General features: G+C 35.3%; 1 protein-coding gene across 5 annotated transcripts in view; it reads left to right on the plus strand.

Moving 5' to 3' along the window:
• The window catches only part of kidins220b (kinase D-interacting substrate 220b), a 39,818-nt gene that overhangs the window by 1,267 nt on the left and 15,438 nt on the right, over positions 1-23,113 (plus strand). For all 5 annotated transcript variants that reach the window (XM_087296426.1, XM_087296427.1, XM_087296428.1 and 2 more), the window contains 21 exon segments: positions 3,046-3,199; positions 3,293-3,391; positions 6,040-6,138; positions 6,227-6,325; positions 6,454-6,555; positions 7,672-7,770; positions 8,445-8,642; positions 8,757-8,855; positions 9,557-9,655; positions 9,738-9,836; positions 10,603-10,780; positions 12,355-12,519; positions 12,711-12,890; positions 13,010-13,175; positions 14,793-14,944; positions 15,032-15,321; positions 15,446-15,586; positions 17,846-18,083; positions 19,298-19,386; positions 19,735-19,879; positions 22,175-22,337. In XM_087296426.1, the coding sequence (XP_087152552.1) occupies positions 3,068-3,199; positions 3,293-3,391; positions 6,040-6,138; positions 6,227-6,325; positions 6,454-6,555; positions 7,672-7,770; positions 8,445-8,642; positions 8,757-8,855; positions 9,557-9,655; positions 9,738-9,836; positions 10,603-10,780; positions 12,355-12,519; positions 12,711-12,890; positions 13,010-13,175; positions 14,793-14,944; positions 15,032-15,321; positions 15,446-15,586; positions 17,846-18,083; positions 19,298-19,386; positions 19,735-19,879; positions 22,175-22,337 (3,032 nt within the window). In that variant the 5' untranslated portion in view covers positions 3,046-3,067.

Raw genomic sequence — 23,113 nt, forward strand, 5'->3', positions numbered from 1 at the left:
ATACACAATGTTTATGGATTCAAATTTTATTGCTCTCTTTGTATATTTTATACACTAAAAAAAAGAATAATTTCATTTCTTTTAAGGTAACTGGTTGCAAACAATTTATATGGGTTGAATTTAAACACACAAATTAATTTGAACATTTAAATTGAGCCCATATATTTGTTTGCAACCAGTTACCATAAAGATTTGTAGTAAATCCAATTATTATTATTTTTTGTTTGTGTAGATTCACATGCCAGTTTATAAATGATGGCTATAATTGCATGGCTGCCAGTCATCTAGGCGTCTTGCTGTAAACTCGAGGCGTGAACCACTATTGGTCGCCATAAATAATGTATGATGCCATTCCAGAGCAGACAGACAGACATCAGTCACAGTCAGCAATCTGCAGGCATCCAGACAAAAGCAGAGGACAGCGTGACACTGAGTGTGCTGGATCTATGCTGTCACATACTGCTTTATAAGAATAACTCTGGGGTCGTGTTTCACAGATAGAGCTTACAGAGCCTCTTGGATTCCAGAGTGAGCTGCCATGTTCTCTTTGTTGTTTGTTTGTTTGTCGCTACAGATATTGCTTGTCTGTTTTTCCTCATGATTTTAACAGCTTGTATTGAAGGTTAAATTGAGGGACACATTCCGGTGAATATCAAATAAGATCATATGCTGTATTGTATGAATGTGAAATAATTATTTGCATTGATTTGTGGTTAGACTTTTACCATGCTGTTGGGGGTGCTGTACGTATTTAATTAACATTTAATTGCTTTCTCTGTCTGTCTCTCTGTTGTTATTGATGGATCAATCATCAGATTGAAATGAAATAGTATTATTTTTTGTTTATTAATAAATTTATCTACGGATTAATAAATTAATATGTTTATTAATTTATAACTACACAAAATAAATGTAAAACAATTTGATCTAAGCATGATTTTTTAACAATTTTTTGAAGTTTTTTTATGGAATAAAATCACTGTCATAAATATTTTGTGCGTAAATAAAATTCATGCATCTGTAATTATAAAAATGTAAAGGAAAACAGAGTGTACTCATAATTTTACGAGGGTATAATTCTAAAATCTGCGAACCGACACAGATACAACATTTTCTTTTTCACACAGAAACGCCAAATGACTCAGCTTGAATCACAGCTCGAATCGACAGCACTACCTACTGCGCCACCAGCTGATACTTCAATGCCAAATAGTATTGCGATACTGTAATTCATAACTCAAATTATTAAAAAAATTGTCAGAAATACTGTATTTTACATGTTATAATAGATCTTGAATTTAATTCATAATTCCCTTATTATAGAAACAAGTATCATTTGCACGACACTTTACCTAAAATGTATCATTCTTTTTGTTTACTTTTTGTATATAATTGACCAACAAAAAAAAATTTATTAAAATAAAGATATAAATTATACTAAACGAAATTTGTTACAAAATAGCATTTCTTAACAAAATTAGGCTATATGATGTGGTCCAAAATTTTTTAATGTTTCCTGTTGCTATTTTGGGTTTTTCATTTATTTATTTTTTTCTGTCTTATCAGGTAACAATTCAAAGTAATTTAAAGCTTCATTTTGTGAGTCATTCTTTTAAAGAGATTTTTGCAATTGTTGTACTATTAAATCATATTGAAATTAAAAGAATTGAACTGATTCATGTGTGTTTGAAATGCCAGAGAACGTCTGAAAACTACCAACCTTATGGGCTCCACAGACTATTAAAATAAAATGGTTTATTATTGTTGCACGTGTGAACATTTTAGTGACTTTTCCACATGGAACATTATGTATTGTAGAAAGACCGTTAATGACGATACTACCGTTTAAAAACTACAGCAGCACTGCCAGTATTTTGGAGTCATAGTATTGGAATACTACCATAGTACCGGTAAACCGTGCAACCCTAATAAGTAGTAGTTCTGGGCGTATTTGACCTAAAATCTAAATCTTGATTAATTAAACATTTTAACTTGATTACGATTAGTGAATGATTATTATTATTATTTTTTTTGTCTTTAGTTTATTTTTATGATTATTTATTGAACATCAACGTTAAACAACTGAAATTAAAACAAAAATTGCCTAAAAGCAAGTCACGTTTTTTAACTTGCACTTTTGGAAAAAAAAATATTTTGAATGTTTTTTATAATAAAAGTAGAAAATCAGCAGTATCTCTTCTAAATAAAAGAACTCTTGTATATCCTGTAAAAATAATATTTTATACAGTGCATTTTTTGCATCTTCTGTAAACAAATATTTTAATGTAAATAATAATTTTAATGCAATGGAAAATATGTCGTCTCAGTGCATCTCAGCGCAGCTTCCAATCATTGTCAATGTAGTGCAAAGTAAGGCTCAAGGATGGGCCCAGCATCCTACTTGACCAGAAGTCAGGTTTGGCTGCAAAAGTGGCTGCAGAGATATAAATAAAAACCTAATATAGCAGAGTCACATGATTCCACATGCAGTAGGGTATGTAATCAAAATAATTTACCTGGAAAAATTTGATCTATTATAGGTATTGAATTGTCCAGCCCTTATAGGAGTTCAATAATAAATAACAAATTTATATTTTTAAGTCTTTAATGAATGACAGTAGTTTTTTTTTTACATGAATTGTTTTATTTTATACTTTTAATTTTTAGTTTAGAAAACAATTGACAAGTTTATCCTGCAACACAAAAGGCAGACCCAGATTTTCAACACAGCAGGAGGGTAGAAAGAGGTGGAAACATATTGTAGAGTGTGTCAGTGGATGCGTTTGGACAAAATGAATATGTTATGCCTGTGTAATGCTTATCTGTGCCAGCCTCATTTCTCCTGACATTTAAAGTCTATTGCGTGTGTCTTTTCTTGTGCACTGATATCACCTGCCACTCAGTCAGGCTAACTCAGCAATTGAATATCTCAAAATGTTTCATATCAGTTACTCTTTATCCTCCGACATGTTTATTGCATTATGCATGTTGAATTTTGACAGAAACTCTGTAGAATCTAAGTCTGGCTGAATGTGTTTTATTCAGGGCGTCTGAGTGAGTGGCAATCATGGACACCACAACCTCCATCAAGATGACCACTCTGGCCATCCAGAACCTCTTCAGCTATGTGGAGGAAGAGAATCTGGCTGCGGTCAAAGTCCACCTTGACAAGTTCAAAGAAGTGGACGGTCGAAGCGATGTAAGTGACATCTAAAAAATGATATATCGTTTAAGATGGGCAGTTAAAGTGTTTGAATATTAAATTCCTGTTCTTCTGATTGTGTTTTAAAAGAACGGACAGACTCCTCTGATGCTGGCCTCGGAGCAGGGCAGTCTTGAAATTGTTCAAGAACTCATCCGAAGGGGTGCCAACGTCAATTTGGATGATGTGGTGAGAAAATGCTATATGTGCAGCTATGAATAAATAATAAAATAGAGCAGTTTGAGGCATGTAAACAATAGCAATGGTTAAAACGTGTTTCCTGTTTTACATTTACATTTCCATTGTGTCCGAGAATCTAAAAACATTAATAAATAATGTTAAGATAGCTGTTTTAAAAATGAAATGTTCATGGAACACGACATTGAAATGGTCTATAAGAGATAATTCTGTTACTCTGAATTTAAGTGGAATTAGGTTTCACTTTGTGAACTGATGAAATTTATTCCAGATTGAAATTAAATTGGTTATTTAGAGCGTTTTCTTTTGCATGAAATAACAGAAAGGTCAAAAAGTAAATATAAGGCGGCATTACCAAATACTGTTTACAGAATATCACATACCCTGTGACATTTTAAGCACACTGGCTCTTTATCATATGATATTTTCTAGCTTAGAACCATATCAGCTTTTTTTGTTACTTTTTTTTTGCCTGAGCACTCATTTGAGATTGATGTGCATGCTTTTGTGCATTTTTTGTTCATATTAAGTTTTAAACAACAACATAAAAACAATGTTTTAACTCAAGAAATGTTAGGAAATAACATTGACTCCATTGTCAAAAAAGCTGAACAAAGGCTGCACTTCCTTCGTCAGCTGAAGAAGTTCAACCAAGGTACAAGGGAGCTGCTGAAACAGTTCTACACTTCCATAATTAAATCAGTGTTCTGCACGTCAATAACTTTCTGGTTTAACTCAGCTACCAAATCTGACCTCCCTAGACTATGTCGAATAGTTGGAACTGCTAAGCGAATCACTGGTACAACCTTACCTACTTTCCAAGAACTGTACTTCTCCAGAAGGTCTGCCAAAATCACTCTGGACCCCTCACACCCAGCACACTGCCTCTTTGAAGTTTTACCTTCTGGTTGACACTACAGAGCACTGTGCAACAGAACAGTCCGACACAAAAAACAGTTTCTTCCCTCAGGCAATCCATCTCATGAACACTTGATGATAATAATTGTGGAACCAACATCACTACTTGTTATACACTTTTTATACACATATACACTTATTCAGCAACATACTTTACATGCCAATTGGCACATAACAACTGCACATATAACGTTGTATATACTGTAGTAATATACTAGGGATGTAACGGTATTGTAAATACCGTCATACCGCAATATAATTTTTTTTCGATATTACCGTAGTCGCATGACTCTGTAAAACTAGAGGCCTTCTGAGAAAATTTGCTTAGGCGAATCAAACGAACGGGAGGTAGCGGAAACTACAATTCCCATCAGCCCATGCGTGGCCATCATCCTTTGCGGTCTGTTGTCACTACAGATCCAGTAATGCAGAAATGGAGTGTGCTTCTAGTAGCGGGGATGATAAAGAGCTGGAGATGATCGAAACCTAAAGCGGGTGTTGTCGCCGCGCGCGTACTGAATAGCGGTGTTGTCGCGCGCGCTCTGATCGGCTGTGTTGTCGCGCGCGTACTGTAAAGCAGAGAGGGGGGTTGAGCACGCATACTCAAGAGCGGTGTTGTTGCGCGCCTACTGAAGGGCGGGACGGAGGGTGTGTCGCGTCGCGGGGGCACTTTTGATCATTTTGGAAGGGCACTTTCTATCCAAGACTAAAAAGGGCATGTGCACTGCACAGGTTGAGCCCTATGTGTGCACGTGCCTGCAAGTTGGGGAATACAACTAATAACAGTCATGGGGACTGCAGAAACACAGCACACTGTTCAGATTGATGCAGACATTGACTTGTACCGCAAAGAGACCTCTATCTCACTCATGGCTTGTCCTCTAATAATTTTTTGTTATTAAAATTGAAGTTCCTGTTTCAAAGCTTACAGATAGATGACTAATTTGTATGTCATTGACACTTTTGGCACTTTTTTGGAGTATTTTCATAAGTTTTGTTTTTCCTGTAAATGATTCAATAAATACCGTACCGTGACATTCATACCGAGGTATTACCGTACCGTGAAATTCTGATACCGTTACATCCCTATAATATACCTTTATATACACTTGTCAATTTGTATATTTGCAATTACTACTTGCTTCTGTTTTTAAAATATATCTGTTTTTTGTCCTGTCTCTGTCATTCTGTTGCACTGTAGAAGCTCTGTCACGAAAACAAATTCCTCAAATGTGTTTACATACCTAGTAATAAAGCTCTTTCTGATTCTTCTGATAGAAAAGTCAAGAAATGCTATTAAAGAAATTACATATTTTGTGGAATAACCAATTTAATAATGATAATAAATAAAAATTATTTATTTATTTATTCAGTAAATCCAGAGAAATCATTTGTAAAGAATTTTCCTGTGGTCTCCTATTGTTTCATCGCTGTATGTTATAGTGATCAGGTATAGTATAGTAAATTGTATATAGTATAGATTTAACATACATTTTATTTTATTTGACTGACAGGAGCAGTCTTTTTTTTAAATATAAAAAATTCTAAAACTAGGTATTGAATGTCATTAAGATTCCTGTGCAATACATTTGGCATGGATTTGTATATGAATATAGAGGCACCGTGCCACAGGGCGTTTCACTACAGTCGGCTCCATCACTGTTACCATGTCAACGGTCAATAGTTTCCATAGTAACCGTCTCTTTGCTTTTCCCTAATAGGACTGCTGGTCTGCTCTGATCTCTGCAGCAAAGGAGGGGCACGTGGAGGTGGTCAAAGAGCTGCTTGAAAACAGTGCTTACATTGAGCACAGAGACATGGTGAGACAGTCAAAAAGCAAATGTTGGTATCAAAAGCAATACATGTACGATAATCACATTCTCAATGAGGTGACTTTGTGTCGTGCAGGGGGGTTGGACTGCTCTTACATGGGCTTCATATAAAGGTAGAGTTGAGGTGGCCACGGTCCTGCTGGAGAATGGGGCAAACCCAAACACCACTGGCCAGGTAAAGATGGAAAACTGTACCATTTCCCCTTCCATATGAGACACATACATATACATGTAAAATAATTAAATAATACATTTAAAGAAAACATTTATTATGCATTTCATGTTTCATGTTGTTACTTGCAGCAATACAGCGTCTACCCCATAATTTGGGCAGCCGGTAGAGGCCATGCAGAGATTGTCAAACTCTTGCTGGAGCATGGAGCTAAAGTCAACTGCTCTGATAAGGTAATTAAATATTCCAAGTTATTCCAAGGTGTATTAACAAAATACATGATTCCCACTGGTCATAGAACTTTAAAAGGTTCATCCAGACATCCTAAGTATTTTTATACAGTTAAAGTCAGAATTATTAGCCCCCCTTTGATTTATTTATTTTTTTTAATATTTCCCAAATTATGTTTAACAGAGCAAGGACATTTTCACTGTATGTCTGATAATATTTTTTCTTCTGGAGAAAGTCTTATTGGTTTTATTTCGGCCAGAATAAAAACAGTTTAAATTTTAAGGTCATAATTACATATTATTATTTTTTTGATGGGCTACAGAACAAACTATCATTATACAATAACTTGCCTAATTACCCTAACCTGCCTAATTTACTTAATTAACCTAGTTAAGCCTTTAATGTCACTTTAAGCTGTATAGAAGTGTCTTAAAAATATCCAGTAAAATATTATTTACTGTCATCATGGCAAAGATAAAAGAAATCAGTTATTACAGATGAGTTATTAAAACTATTATGTTTAAAAATGTGTTGAAAAAATCTTCTCTCTGTTAAACAGAAATTGGAGAAAAAATAAACAGGAGTATATATATATATCATTGTTTCTCGTCTACTGTTTTGTTTAGGTCATTTTTCAGCTCCATCTTTATTCTTTCTGTGCTTGCATCCATTTAGCCAAAAATGGCAGGGTAATATAAATTTAAAGAACTTTTCTTCAAAATAAGTACTTCAAAAACTGGGTGGTAAAAACTAGATGAGAGAAAAGCTAAATATAATTTTTCTAAAAATAAAAAGTACTAATTAACTTAGGGTAAATTATCAATTGTTGTTCCTGGCTATTAAAATCATCAGCAGCTTGTTTTACGTTTATAAGATGTCATGTAAATTAGGTTTTTTTATTCAGTGAAATTTAGGGAAAAGTCAGAGAATTTCATATTTGGTTGAAGGTGGGAAAATGGTGCTGAAAATATTAGTTGTGCTATGTTGTGTTTTTATTTTGTTCTAACTTTATTTGTATTGACCCAGAAATATTAATTATTTTACATTTTAGTTGTAAAAGATAATAAAGGTGAAAGATATTCACATTAATAATAAAACATCATATTGTATCCTTTCAGTACGGCACCACCCCATTGATCTGGGCTGCTAGAAAAGGCCACTATGACTGCGTGATGCACCTTTTGGAGAACGGAGCCGATGTTGACCAGGAGGGGGCGGTATGTATTCATCATTTAGCACAACACAATGATGCTCAAGCGCTTGGACTGTTGCGGTCCACCACACAATTTTTAATGGTCCTTTAACTTTTCTAGTGTTTAGTTGGTAGGGATTTAAGATAAGGATTCTAAAAGAATTATTTATAGCACAGTTACTAACTGTTAAAAATTTAGAACTTAACATAATTAGAAATTATATATATATATATATATATATATATATATATATATATATATATATATATATATATATATATATATATATATAGATGGAGGTTTCCTTATATATATATATATATATATATATATATATATATCAAAAATCATATCATATCATAATCTATTTTCTTTCTCAAATTTGTCAAACTAAATAAACATATTACTAAATATAATCCCAAAATATGTAGACTGAAGCCTATTGTTCATATTTTTATAGAATTGCAATGAACATCTTAAAGTAATGTTTTCAAAGACTGTGGGAGTCTTGTTTGACTATATATTTTATATATAAATAAATTTTAAAATTGAATCTATACAGTTTGTAATTATTCTGAGGCCCACTTGAATGATTGCTGGCTACCCCAAAATAGGCCTCCATCCTTTGTAAAGCACTGATTCAGCACTATTACATTTGAGGGATTCTTGGACTCATTTTATTAATCTTTCCCACACAGAACTCCATGACAGCACTGATCGTGGCTGTGAAAGGAGGATATACAGAGGTGGTTAAAGAGCTTCTGAAGAGGAACCCCAATGTAAACATGACTGATAAGGACGGAAACACAGCTCTGATGATCGCCGCTAAAGAGGGCTACACTGAGATCGTGCAGGACCTGCTTGATGCCGGCACATATGTCAACATCCCAGACAGGGTGGGTTAATCCTCACAACAAACCTGACAGAAATCAGAAACGGAACATAAATCATGGAGAAGAATGACTGTAACGTGATGTATTTTTATCGTGTGCTTTGTTTTAACCATGTAGAGTGGAGACACTGTGCTGATTGGAGCTGTAAGAGGTGGGCATGTTGAGATTGTGAGGGCACTGCTGCATAAGTATGCAGACATCGACATTAGAGGCCAGGTAACATACCATGTGAAAACATACACAATAAAAAAAACAGTACATAATACAGTTATGGTTACGGTTCTAAAGGGTTCTGGGAATGCTTAAATATGTTTCAAATTTGGTCTAGTGTTTGAAAAGTGCTTTGAAACTGCTTGAAAATGTAAAATTGTGTTGCTTTTATAACAATTTGTTACTAAATAGGTCATAATAATTAACTATTTAAAAAAAATACATATTATTGCTTTTGAATAAGATTTCAACTCTGGAACCTGTGCATTTATAATCTGGCTGTCTTTTTTTTACATATAAGATGTAAGTAAATTAAATTTGAGATATTAAATTACAGTAATACAATGTCGAGCTTGGACATGCCATAATCTTTTTTCCTTAGAGTACTTATACCATACTCTAAAATAAAACAAACAAACAAACAAACAAACAAATATATATATATATATATATATATATATATATATATATATATATATATATATATATATATATATATATATATATATATATAAAATATGTTTCTGTAGTATAAAGTATGTATATATACTGTATGTAAATTTGTAATTTGCCACTAAAATGCTAAAAAAGTTTGAAAATGCATCTGGAAAGTTCTTGAAAAGTGCTTAAATTTGACCTTAAAAAACCCCGTGAGAACCTTGATAAAAGCTATGGAAATTTAAAATGACTGCCCTGTATTGTTACAGGAAAATAAGACTGCACTCTATTGGGCAGTAGAGAAAGGCAATGCAACCATGGTTAGAGACATACTGCAGTGCAGTCCGGACACAGAGACCACCACTAAGGTAAAAAACACCAAAATGCACATAAAAGAGATTGTCACACTGTTATAAGACAGTCTTGAGTTTGTATTTGTTGTGTATGTAGGATTCTGAGACCCCACTAATCAAAGCCACCAAGATGAGGAGCATAGAAGTAGTGGAGCTGCTGCTGGACAAAGGGGCCAAAGTCTCTGCAGTGGACAAGGTATGACTTCAATCACGGTTTCATGCTATATGTCATATACTGTTAAAGTCAGAATTATTAGCCCCCCTGTTTATTTTTTTCTTCAATTTCTGTTTAATGGTGAGAGGATTTTTTTTTTTTCAACACATTTTTAAACATAATAGTTTTAATAACTCATTTCTAATAACTGATTTATTTTATCTTTTCCATGATGACAGTAAATAATATTTTACTAGATATTTTTCAAGACACTTCTATACAGCTTAAAGTGACATTTAAAGACTTAACTAGGTTAATTAGGGTAATTAGGAAAGTTATTGTATAACAATGGTTTGTTCTGAAGGCTTTCGAAAATATATATATATATTTTCGGGGCTAATAATTTTGACCCTAAAATAATTTTTTTAAAATTAAAAGCTGCTTTCATTCTAGCCAAAATAAAACAAATAAGACTTTCTCCAGAAGAAAAAAAGATTATCAGGCATACTGTGAAAATTTCCTTGCTCTGTTAAACATAATTTGAGAAATATTTAAAAAAGGAAAATAATATCAAAGGGGGTTTAATAACTCTCACTTCACCTGTATATAAATGTAAAAAAAAAATATATATATATATCTAGTAAAATATTATTTAATGTCATCTAGGCAAAAGATAAAATAAATCAGTTATTAGAAATTAGTTATTAAAACAATTATGTTTAGAAATGTGTTGAAAAATTTTTCAACTGTATATGTTATATATATATCTATTTGTGATTTATAAATTTTATGCTCCATTTGGCTACAGAGAGGAGACACTCCTCTTCATATTGCGATCCGTGGACGAAGCCGCAGACTGGCTGAGCTTCTTCTCCGTAACCCTAAAGATGGCCGCCTGCTCTATCGTCCAAACAAGGCAGGAGAGACACCCTACAACATCGACTGCAGCCACCAGAAGAGCATCCTCACCCAGATTTTTGGAGCCCGTAAGTCTTAGACTAGATCTCAATCGTGAATATAGTTAATTTGACCTTATACTTTACATAAACGTTGGCTTGAGACTTCCGGTCTCATTCACTTCCATTGATTTTTATAGGTTAAAAACAGATTGTTATGCTGCTTGATGTTGCAAATGGATCTTTTCTTTTTTTATTATTCTACTTTTAAGTATAATCTTGAACGCACTTGTTTGTTGAATAAGTAGTTTGACTGCTTTTTTACTATTTATTATTCCTAGTCATTTCGTCCATAGACAAATAAATCAGAAATTCTAAAACAATTGCAAAAACAAGCTCATTTCCATGTCTGTTCAGATTTTCAGATTCATTTAGATTTTGATTCACAAGCGTTAGATTCAGTTCTGATTTTGACTGAGCTTTCCAGAAAACAGTAAGAGCAAGGCATTAACAAGACCATGGTGTAATATGTATGAATACATTGGATCCAATATAAGTGGCTTTTGATAGAAGCATCTGCCAAACGTGTTCATGTAAATGTATTGTTATATATTTGTTTTCAGTTCTGATTTATGTTCAATTCTATTTGATCCAGATTTGTTTTTATTGCAGTTATAATGTCTGTTTCTCACATTGGAAATCAGTTTTAAGTGTGCCAATCAGGAAACTGTGTAATGGCAAACAGATTCAAATCAGATTCAATTTTTTAAAAATTTTTCTTTAAAAAATAATCAAAATAGTCTTTAATTTTGGGAGTCAAAAAGCAAATTATTTTGGTTTACCAATCTAAAATGAACCAGTTCTTAAGAGTTATTTGTTCAAGTATAAAAATAAACACAGATTTCATTGTTTGTTATTTTTTTTATTGTCCACACCATCATACAGAGACTTAAGCTGCGTCCCAAATCGCATACTTATGCACTATTCTACGCCATTTTGTAGTATAAATAGTGTAAGTAGTGTTTTCACACTGAAAACTCTTAAAATAATAAGTGCACTTTAATTACCTGGATGATGCACTTATTCAGCCGCTAAAATGAAGTGTGTTATGATGGACACTTCACACACTCAACGACCACAGGTTTGCTTACGTAGCGGAAGGGGCGGAGCTATCGGACGCACATGTTGGATAACTTTATTTATTTTGGATGGAGAAAGCTAAATTCTCCTGCGAGAGTGATTATAGCGCCTCCCGATGGTGAATGCGGCAATACTCACGATAGGTATTATTTGATAATTCGGTCGTTTATTTCACTGATTTGGCAACCGTCAAACGTCATCAGGGAAACGGTTTGAATTTCCGCTTAGTAAAAAAACATTAGTGTGCCATTTGGGACAACACTACATACATGTACTATCCTGTTGAGTGTGTAAGTGCATAAGTACATAGTGCATGAGTGCATAGTGTATAGTGTGCCATTTGGGACGCAGCTTTAGTCTACTGATCTGTGATTTGCTCTTTGCAGCTGTGAGCCTAAATAAGTAAACATATGTTTTGAATCGCTGATGTTCATGTTGAGCACTAAAATATTTTACTGCATTCTCTGTATAGGCTGTGAGTGACCTGTGTGTATTTTTGCCCCTCTGTGTGTTGTCCCCTTTAGGACATCTGTCCCCAACAGAGTCAGATGGGGACATGCTGGGCTACGACCTGTACAGCAGTGCTCTGGCAGACATCCTGAGTGAGCCCACCATGCAGCCGCCCATCTGTGTGGGTCTGTACGCCCAGTGGGGCAGCGGCAAGTCCTTCCTGCTCAAGAAACTCGAGGGTGAGCGTTATTTACAGGCGCTCGGCTTAAACTTGACCTAAAAAGGATATTTTAAAGCACAGTTTACTCATGCACAGCATGTACCTACCTAGCTTTTTAGCTATTTCTGAGCTTGAAATGTTTAATAGAACTCAATTCGCCGCATCTGGTGTATATTTATTGGTGGACGAATCTTCATATTTCTTTCTCAGATGAGATGAAGACATTTGCAGGTCAGCAGGTGGAGCCTTTGTTCCAGTTTTCATGGCTGGTTGTGTTATTATCGCTCCTGCTGTGCGGCTCCGTTGCGCTAGTGCTCGGCTTCACCGTGGACCCCAAGCTTGCTATCGCCATCTCTCTCAGCATCCTAGCACTGCTTTATGTGTTCTTTGGTAAGAAAAGCTAGCCTCTTATTACCTCTGTATGAAATGTATCACATAAATTAACGATGATATGATATTGAATCAGCAACCATTAAAAGGTATAGTGAATGTATACTATCTCTGCTCAGTGGTTGTGTACTTTGGGAGCAGACGTGAGGGTGAAAGCTGGAATTGGGCGTGGGTCATTAGCACCCGTCTTGCCCGACACATTGGATACTTGGAGCTTCTGCTCAAACTCATGTTCGTCAACCCTCCAGAGCTTCCAGAACAGACCACCCGAGCTCTGCCGGTCAGGTAATTACCCACACATAAAGCATTAGGCCATTAAGACGTCCGAAATATTGGATGTGGATTTGGGTGTCCTTGGACTCCACAAGACCACTGTTATTGCCTTTTGGAAAAGTTTCATGGGGATTTCAGTAAAATGTATTACCTGGTTTTCCAAGATACTTACAGTAATTGTGCTGTATGTATGATTTTCCCTGTACTATTGTATAATACTGAAATATTAGATTTAGAAAATCTTGTGTATTGTATAAAGTTATTGTATATAATACTATCAAACATACTGTATTGAATTCACATTTATTAAATATTATAATTATTTTTAAATGAGCACATACACAACCTGACAAGGCTTGTCATCAATCCCAGATGTAAGAGCAACAAATACCTTGACTTCTAGTTGATCAATTGGAAAAGTGGCAGAATGGTAGATTTTTCCATTGAATCACAAATACTGTAGAAGACCCATTGGAACCCGCATGGGCCCAAGATTTTCACAGATATCAGTCAAGTTTGGTGAAGGAAAAATCATGGTTTGGGGTTACATTCAGTATGGGGGCTTGCGAGAGATTTGCAGAGTGGATGGCAGCATCAACAGCCTGTGGTATTAGGACATTTGTGCTGGCCACTACATTATAAGCCACAGGAGAGGGCAAATTCTTCAGCAGGATAGCGCTCCTCATTCTCCACATCAAAGTTCCTGAAAGCAAAGAAGGTCCGGGTGCTTCAGGATTGGCCAGCCCAGTCACCAGACATGTACATTATTGAGCATGTCTGGGGCAAGATGGAGGAGGCATTGAAGATGAATCCAGAGAATCTTGATGAACTCTGGGAGTCCTGTAAGAACGCTTTCTAGAATACTTTTATCTAAGCAAAGTCAGACCTTACTAGCCTAATTAAATAATTAAAATTCAAGGCATGATCATATTTTATTTTGGTGAAATAAGCGTAATCTAGAGGTCTTTGCCTTTTATATAAGCCACTTCTGATACCAAATCATCAACTAGAAGTCAAGTTATTATTTGTTGTTCTTTAAACTTGGATAGGTGACACTACCTTTGTCAGGTAGTGTATACAGTATGCTTATGTCCAAAAGTTTGGTGTCAGTGAGATGTTTTATAAATGATTTTGAAAAAAGTCTAAAAGGTTGTTTTTATTTAATCAAAACTGTTGTATTTTTATTTATTTTAAAACTCCTATTGTTATTAATTTCTATGATGACAAAGCCAAATTTCATTCAGCCATTATTTTAGTTATTAGTGTCCTTCAGAATCATTTTAATATGCTAATTTGGTGCTCAAGCATATCGTTATCATCAATGTTACTGTATTGACTATATTTTTTTGAGGTAAATGGCGATTTTTCTTTTAAGATTTTTTGATGAATGAAAGTTTAAAGAACATTGACTTTACAGTAGACATCTTTTGTTGCAACATGAATGTTGTTACTGTTACATTTAAACAATTCATTGTTTCCTTGGAGATATCAAAATTATTAATATATTGAACAATATTATCTTACTGACCCCAAGCTTTTGAAAAGTAGTTTAAGGTATTTTTTCTTTTACTTTTATTAAAACAAAAGCTTCAAAACTGTTTTAGACTAACTGCTCCGTTTTTCTCCCAGGTTTCTGTTCACTGATTATAACAGGCTGTCCAGTGTGGGTGGAGAGACATCCATGGCTGAAATGATCGCCACTCTCTCGGATGCCTGTGAGAGAGAGTTCGGCTTCTTGGCCACCAGACTTTTCAGAGTCTTTAAAACTGAGGACACTCAAGGTAAAGGCCACTTGACCATCCCTAATTATTTAGAAACTACAGTTTACTAAAAACATCATTGATTGTTTTGACCATGTCTACCCTTAGGTAAAAAGAAGTGGAAGAAGACCTGCTGCATCCCATCCTTTGTAATCTTCCTCTTCATCCTGGGCTGCTTGATCATGGGTATGGCCCTGCTGGCAGTTTTCAAGGTGGATGGGCAAAACCAGACTGTGAACGCAGTGCTGGTCTCCATGGCGAGTGTTGTTGGGTTGGCGCTGTTGCTCAACTGTCGCACCTGGTGGCAGGTGACCGACTCTGTGCTGAACTCCCAGAGGAAGAGGCTGCACAGCGCCGCCAACAAGATGCACAAACTCAAGAGTGAGGGCTTTATGAAGGTAAGCCGTCAGGCTTTTTCCTGCAAAGAGCTTCATACACTATTCGTAATATTCACATACAGTGAATTACACTTCGTAATATTCACATACAGCATCTCTAATGGTAAATTTGCTCGCTTCACAGGTCTTGAAAAATGAAGTGGAGCTCATGGCTAAAATGGCAAAGACTATCGACGGCTTCACCCAGAACCAAACACGTTTAGTTGTGATCATTGATGGTCTGGATTCTTGCGAACAGGACAAAGTGCTACAGATGCTAGACACGGTGAGCACTTGTTGTTAACTCAAACTATTAAATATCATTTTGGTAACTGAAAAAAATTGGTAATATGATGAAAAACTTGAAAATGTTTACTTGGGAACTAACTGAATGAATAATGGCTCATTACAGTACAGCATGCAATGGGGTATATCCACACAGACTTTTAATTTCAGTAAGCCAGCCCCAGGGCTTCCGGTTAATTGCCATCCCATACAAAATTGCTTCTTTTAAAATGTGGTTTCTTTTTAAATCCAGCAATCTTCACTGTCTGGTTAAGATACGATATAAAGTGGGGATCAGACCAAACAAGAATTTTTCCATGCCATGTCTTTAAAATATGGAAATGAATTTTACCCCAGTATTTTCAATGGAATTTCTGTGCTGGCCTGCGGCTAATGATGGTGCCTTGTTTAAACTGTCTTTCCTCTTTTCTTACGCTTTAACAACCAAATGAATGCGTAAGTCTCTTTAACTGATTATGTGTGAATTACATTACAACATGGATGTTGTTAAAGGAACCCTATGAAATTGAAAATAGTCACATAAAGCTCTCACCGGAAGGTGATCATTAGCTGAAAAACACTAGCTGTGCAGATAGCCCATTATTACACAAAATTGGTGAATGGTGTTGGCGCCTATTGCCTGGAGGTTAAGTGTGCCAACATGTAGTGCTCACTGTGACCCGAGTTTGATTTCTGGCATAAGTTTTTTTACCGATCCCGTTCCTTTTTCTCTGCTCCCCACTCTTTCCAAAAGATGAAATATGTGAACGGCCCGTATGGGTTTCTTCTTTGTGCAAGAATGACATTGATCACTACTTTTCAGTGTATATCATGTCTATCTAGAGATGCCAGTTGCAACTTTCTGGTATACACCATGCCTGTCAATTAAGGGTACTAATGGCAGTGGAAACGCAAACCTGATCAGGGTTATGCTTACCAAATTGTACTGTACTGAATCATACCACTTAAAGGTCCCAAGAAATTAAAATAAATTACAGGGTGATCTAAAAAAATACTACAACTTTGAAAATCTGTATTTAATCAAAGAAACAGGATGGAACCTTGGGTAATAAATCAATGTGAAGAGAAATATCAAAGCTTCCTTAAAGTAATGACAGAAAGAGCTTAGCTTTCCTTTTCTTCCTTCAAGAGTTCTCTATTTTAAAAGTTGTTTACTTTTTAAATCAGCCTGTATTTTAGATGTTAGGATCAGTACTGATAGTTTTTATAATTTAGTCTGCTCCAAAACAGTGTCAAAATTCACGTTTAGAAGATATACAACTCATATAAACAAGTTTGTAGTTAGCTTCTTCCACCTAAATGAATCAACAATTTTATTTACATCACCTCATACTACAGTTTTTCACTAAATCATAAGCGTAGATCATAACCAATCAGATGCTCTCTATTGTCTGACAAGCCCCGCCTCCTTCAAGACATTTGCTTTTCATTTGATGCACTTGAGCTCAACCACTCTCACCTGCAGAGTGGTGATAAAACGAAACGTTATTGCTTTTTTTTGAAGCGGAGGAGCTACACTATGTCCCACCCTCTCTTCATGTTTCGGATGAGATAATGTTAAATATAGGATAAAAATGCATATATCAAAAGCACTTCATGGGACCTTTAGTGGAAACGAGCCATAATGGACCCTTTTCACATTTAGCTGAGGTATTTCTCAGTAGCGGATGGGATGTCATCATGGTTGGGTAAACTTAGAGTGCAGTGAATCAGAGAGTACAACAAATAATTTTTTTACAACCCTATTTGCTGAAATAATAAAAGAAAATGTTATCAATATGTAAATAAGTAACACTGGTACATTGGTCTCTGTCTAGCTTTAATCATAAAAACATCAATAGTCTATTTCTAAAACAGACTCCCTTTTGAATCGTCATCAGAAATAAAATCTCTCACAACATCTGAAGTCTGAGTTGTCATGTGCAGTTATGCATTCGAGCTTATTAAGTTATTCTAAAAGAAAATGGTCTTATACAACTGTCTATTCTGAAGTGGTCTAGTCTATCAAAGACTGAACAGGCCCGTTGTTTTAGTGGTAACCAGAAGCATTCCTCATCCATTTAGTCAATTGCATTGAGACCCTGATAATGTCTGTGTTCCTCTTTCTAAATTAGATTATATGTTCATACATTAAGAAATACTTGAATAACTTGAAAAACAGATTTCTTATATACTGGTAGAGTGCATGCTTGCTTGAAGGCAGTGTTGTGTAAATCAAAATGTGTGTCTTTGTCATCAGGTGAGAGTGTTGTTCTCCAAGGGTCCCTTCATCTCGATCTTCGCCAGTGATCCTCACATCATCATCAAAGCCATAAACCAGAATCTAAACAGTGTCTTGCGTGACTCTAACATCAACGGCCATGACTACATGCGCAACATCGTCCACTTGCCTGTCTTCCTCAACAGCCGCGGCCTCAGCAGTGCAAAAAAGATGTGTGCACCAGCTCCTGCCAATGGAGAGACCGGCAACTCTGAGGGTTTGTATTAATGTATAATGTGGAACAGGCTGGCTCAAATAGTGACTGATTATTAGTGTTTTTAGTTTACTCCACACTAGCGTTCAAAAGTTTGGGGTCAGTTAACATTTAAAGTCTGTGTAAATTCAATGTATATTCTTTAGGTGAACAATAAATCTAAGCAAGTTAATTCACAGAAGAAAAAAAGTTTTTGGTAATCTTCAATCAAAGCCTGAAGCCGTCTTTCCACTGCACACGACATTTGGACACAACTGTCGGAATACGCCCCCTTGTGGCAGCCGCACACAGTATTTTCAGTGTTGTTGTGCACCACGGGGGAGAAGGTGATTCTCAACGGTGTCCGAAATAAAGGACTGCAAAAGCAATAGCCTTTATTCTCTGTGCGTTTACATAGTTTAATGGATGAATGAATACTAGAAACTCGTAGACCGCTAAAATATTGGATGGAATGTGGAGACAACATTAAAAATATATATTTTTATTACTTTCTTACTTACATTTATGAACAGAAAAGTTTTTCTTTAATATAGACTTTTTATAATTCCAAAAATAACCAAATAAACTCCTATTTCTCATCTCGCGCGCACGGACCTGCTTGGACAACACTGGAATACATCATATCCGGTCGGCAGGTCTCATACGGTCTAGTCGCAGGAGTTCAAATATTTCAACGGATCCGCAGCTCAATTCGGATCCGAATTTTCCGCATACGGAGATAATTGGAACTCATCGTAGCTCCCGGACTGTTCTATTGGAAATGAATGACTTCCGGCCTGTCGCTTGCCGTTTGCAGTGGAAAGGCGGCTTCACTATCTGATTTTGTATGAGTGTTGGTCCTTGTCTGTTGATGTCAGATGGCTTCAGCCAGAATATTATTTATCATGCCCCTCTTAATGCTTTGCTATGAGTGAATATAGCACAAAAGAAAGCCTCCAACTTAATGTTCTGTTACTGTTGGAGGTACATCAGTATTCTGTAATAAAAGTCTCAGCAACTTCTGGTTAAAATTGCTTTATAAAATAGAAGTATCTTCAATTCAATATAATCAATTAGGTGGATCCTTGCCGAATAAAAACACTAGGTAAAAACTTTTACCAGTAAAAAATGTATCATATCTTGTGTTTCATGCTAGTAAAAACTAATCGAAAATCTAAATCCAGTGGGAACATATTTGTGGTGCAAATTCAATTTCTTAACATTTTCTTATGCTATAGGTTGGCATGAAGAGCTGGACAGAAAGTTGTCCCAGAACAGCCTGGGTGACCAGACCAAGTTTGGCAGTAAGACAACTCTAAACCGCAGGGTAAGATGAGAAATATGCTGCTTTATTCCATCTACTTGTACAATAACAGCACATTTTTCATATAGGATTAATAAGTGTGTAATAAATCATATGATCTAACATTTAAAATTACACAATGTTTTCAGCTCCAAAGACTAATTGAATTGTTCATCATGTCTAGCAACCCTTCGGTTTTTGCTTGTGCAGTTTGTCTGACTGTAATCCAATGACAGTAATCATGTTTGACCACATGATGTGGTCATATCACAAAAAATTTCTCCCTTGACATTTTGTCCTTCGCTGTGTTCTTTAATGTTATTGATTTTGAGTAATAAGCATGATTTAAATGTGTCTGATGTCTCTCTTCAGGATACGTATCGCCGTCGACAGATGCAGAGGTCAGTCACGCGTCAGATGTCCTTTGACCTCACCAAACTGCTCGTCACCGAGGACTGGTTCAGTGACATCAGCCCTCAGACTATGAGGAGGCTGCTCAACATCGTGTCTGTCACAGGTCAGTCTTCAAGCTTTAAGCTCAACATAAAATCAGATTTTGTCTTATTTAGCTTCTTTGTCTTTAAAATGATCTTGAATGAATGAATGGTCAATAGCCAAATTGCTATTTAGCCATTGTTTTAATCTGGTCAGCAAAGGCCAACTTTCATAATTCATATGAAAAATGTATTTTCTATTTTCTTTTTTCTTTTTTTAATTATGTTGTTTTGCTTTGAAATATGTCACTTTACAGATACAAAAACGGTCTTATTAAAGTCTTAGAATTGTGCTACCGTTTTATGGTCTGTAAATTATTTATTTAGAAGATGCTTTTATCCAAAGTGACGTACAAATAAAGATAAAAGAAGGACTTCAATTATTGCACAAATAGAAGGGAAAATTTCCGCCAACCTTTAGGCAATGGCTAATGGAATTTTTACACCACTTGACCTTAAAAAAATATGACATACTGTAAGATGATGTACTGATGTTTTTTGATGTTAACTGATGTTAAAAACACCTTTAAGAAAAAAAGGAAGCACTTCAGAGCTTCACAGAGCAGCAAAATAGATGCCGTGACAAGTTAGTTGAGCAGTTTTTGTCAAATTACTTTAATCAATAAATAATAAAATAAGTAAATAATAAATTATTGAATACTTTTATTCAGTAATGACACATTAGATTGACCAGAATTGCAAGTAAAGTAACAGAAAATATACATTTTAAAATTAACGCTGTGCTTTTGAGCAGGCTATTTATACAAAGAATTATTATTATTAAATAATAACTATTTTTACAAAATCAATAAAATTAAGCTTAAAATGTTTCTTGGGAAGCAAATTTATCCATTTCCTGAAGTGAAGACTAAAGTTGTGTAATCACAAGAATAAATTACATTTTAAAATGATTAGAATATTACATGACACACTGAGGAAGTCATTGTGCTGAAACCTTTGTGTCTTTAAATCACCCTGTAAGAAAAAATAAATAAAAACAGTATAAAGCAACTACTTGATGAGTGCGAATCATTACCTTTTTGAAGTTATTACATGAGACACATATAGCTGTGTCTCATTTCAAAGGTGAGTCCACATATGCTGAACCGAGCGGTTTGAAATAAGACGATCTAGCATACAGAGGACGGATCTTGTCACCAGGCAATTGTATCAGCTGCTGTTAATAAGCGCTGATAAAATCTGTAAAGACTTTTTTCAGTGATTTTAAAACTTATTTTAAGCAATCTAAAGGCAAGACAAGGTATACAGAAGCTGGAATTATATTTCATTTGAGCCATACATGTAAACAAAAATGTAAATGGTCTATAAAATCACTCTTTAGTAAGACATGCCAAACTCTTTTTGTTTTTTCAACATGTGTTTAGATATCCAAGTTAAATAAACTTAATTCATACATTTAAAATTTTCTTTTAAAAACGTCCTGCCGTTATCAGCGCGCAATGAATCTTTGGGCGTTTGAAGCCGGGAAGGATTCACCGGTTGTGTCCTACATTACCTGGGAAACAAAGGTCGCATTATGAGGCTGCGTTTGAAAAAACCTTCATATTTTTTTTAAATGAGACAGCCTTCAAAAACATATTTTGGAGGATGCAGCCTCTGAAATAAGACACAGCATATATTTATACAGTTGAAGTTGAAGTCAGAGTTATTAGCCCTCCCTTTGAGTTTTTTTTTTTTCTTTTTTAAAATATTTTCCAAATTATGTTTAACAGAGCAAGGAAATTTTCACAGTATGTCTGATAATATTTTTTCCTCTGGAGAAAGTTTTATTTGTTTTAAACACTAAAAATTATTGGCCCCTTTAAGCAAAGGTCTACAGAACAAACCACCGTTATACAATGACTTGCCTAATTACCCTAACCTGCCTAGTTACCCTAATTAACCTAGTTAAGCCTTTAAATGTCACTTTAAGCTGTATAGAAGTGTCTTTAAAAATATCATCAGAATTACTGTCATCATGGCATTGAAATGAGGTATTAAATCTATTATGTTTATAAATGTGTTGAAAAAATCTCTCCGTTAAACAGAAATTGGGGAAAAAAAATGATAAAGATTTTAATATAATTAGTAAGGTATGTTTATTGCTTATAAAATTAGATTTCTGAAACTTTTCTATATATAAAATACTATTTAATATATTATACTTTCAAATGTACAAATTCACAATTGTACAGCTACTGCTGCTCTTTTAATTATCCCAAACATAAACCCAAACATTTGAAAAGTGAACAGTACAATGCAATATAAACTTTCAGGTGTGAAATCATAAAGTTCGAACATTCATCAATCTTTTTCAGGTCGCTTGCTGAGGGCTAATCAAATCAGTTTTAACTGGGACCGGCTCGCATCTTGGATCAACCTGACTGAGCAGTGGCCGTATCGCACCTCCTGGCTCATACTCTACCTAGAAGAGACCGATGGCATCCCAGATCAGACCAATCTCAAAACCATCTACGAAAGGCAATATCTCCATCACTCATTTTTTTAATAAATCCCAATGATTCCTGATGTTTCACTCTATCACCAAAAGCGAAATTCTTTACAGTCCTATCAAATTACAAGAAACATCTGTTGCTTTAGATCTTGAGATCAACAACTCAAGTCAATGCTAATCCGTACAATCTTATGTAATGCATTTTTGTCCTGTATGATTTCTTTTTGCATGTAGTTTGTTCATTAGCCCATTAGGGTCCTAGAGAAAAATGTCTCTTTAGGGAATCTTCCTGGAAAGAAATAATGGGAGGCCACAGAATGTCAGATGAAGCCAAGGAAAGCAGGCCCAGATCATTAGATAGGCTTCCCTACGGTGATTAGTCAGATGATGCGATTCCTGTAAGACTCGTGAAACTGCGCAGATATTGTCTTGTCTTCAGATGTCAAACCATGATGGACGGCACTGTTGTTGTTTACTTTTGAACTCGTCCAGTCATTGCGCAGCTCTTGCTGTACCCAGATATAAAGAGAGAAGCCGATGCATTCGCGGCCTGGGTGTATTCTGACATTTTAAGCGCTTTATAGAGCATTTTTGAAAACCCTTAGGTCTGTTTAAGTGGAAACATATGAGGTTTGTGGTTTCACGAAAAGGTTTGGCGTCCAAAACATCAGTAATATTGCTGTATTGTGTTGATACTGGCTGTCTACGCACTCCTTCCACTCTTAAAGCCGTCCGTGCCCCAGAAACACAAAATAAAATGAGGATATTGTGCTGCTAACGCTGAGTTATATCATCATCCTTT

The sequence above is a fragment of the Danio rerio genome, chromosome 20 (assembly GCF_052040795.2).
Source record: "Danio rerio strain M-AB ecotype USA chromosome 20, GRCz13ab, whole genome shotgun sequence".
Taxonomy (NCBI): domain Eukaryota; kingdom Metazoa; phylum Chordata; class Actinopteri; order Cypriniformes; family Danionidae; genus Danio; species Danio rerio.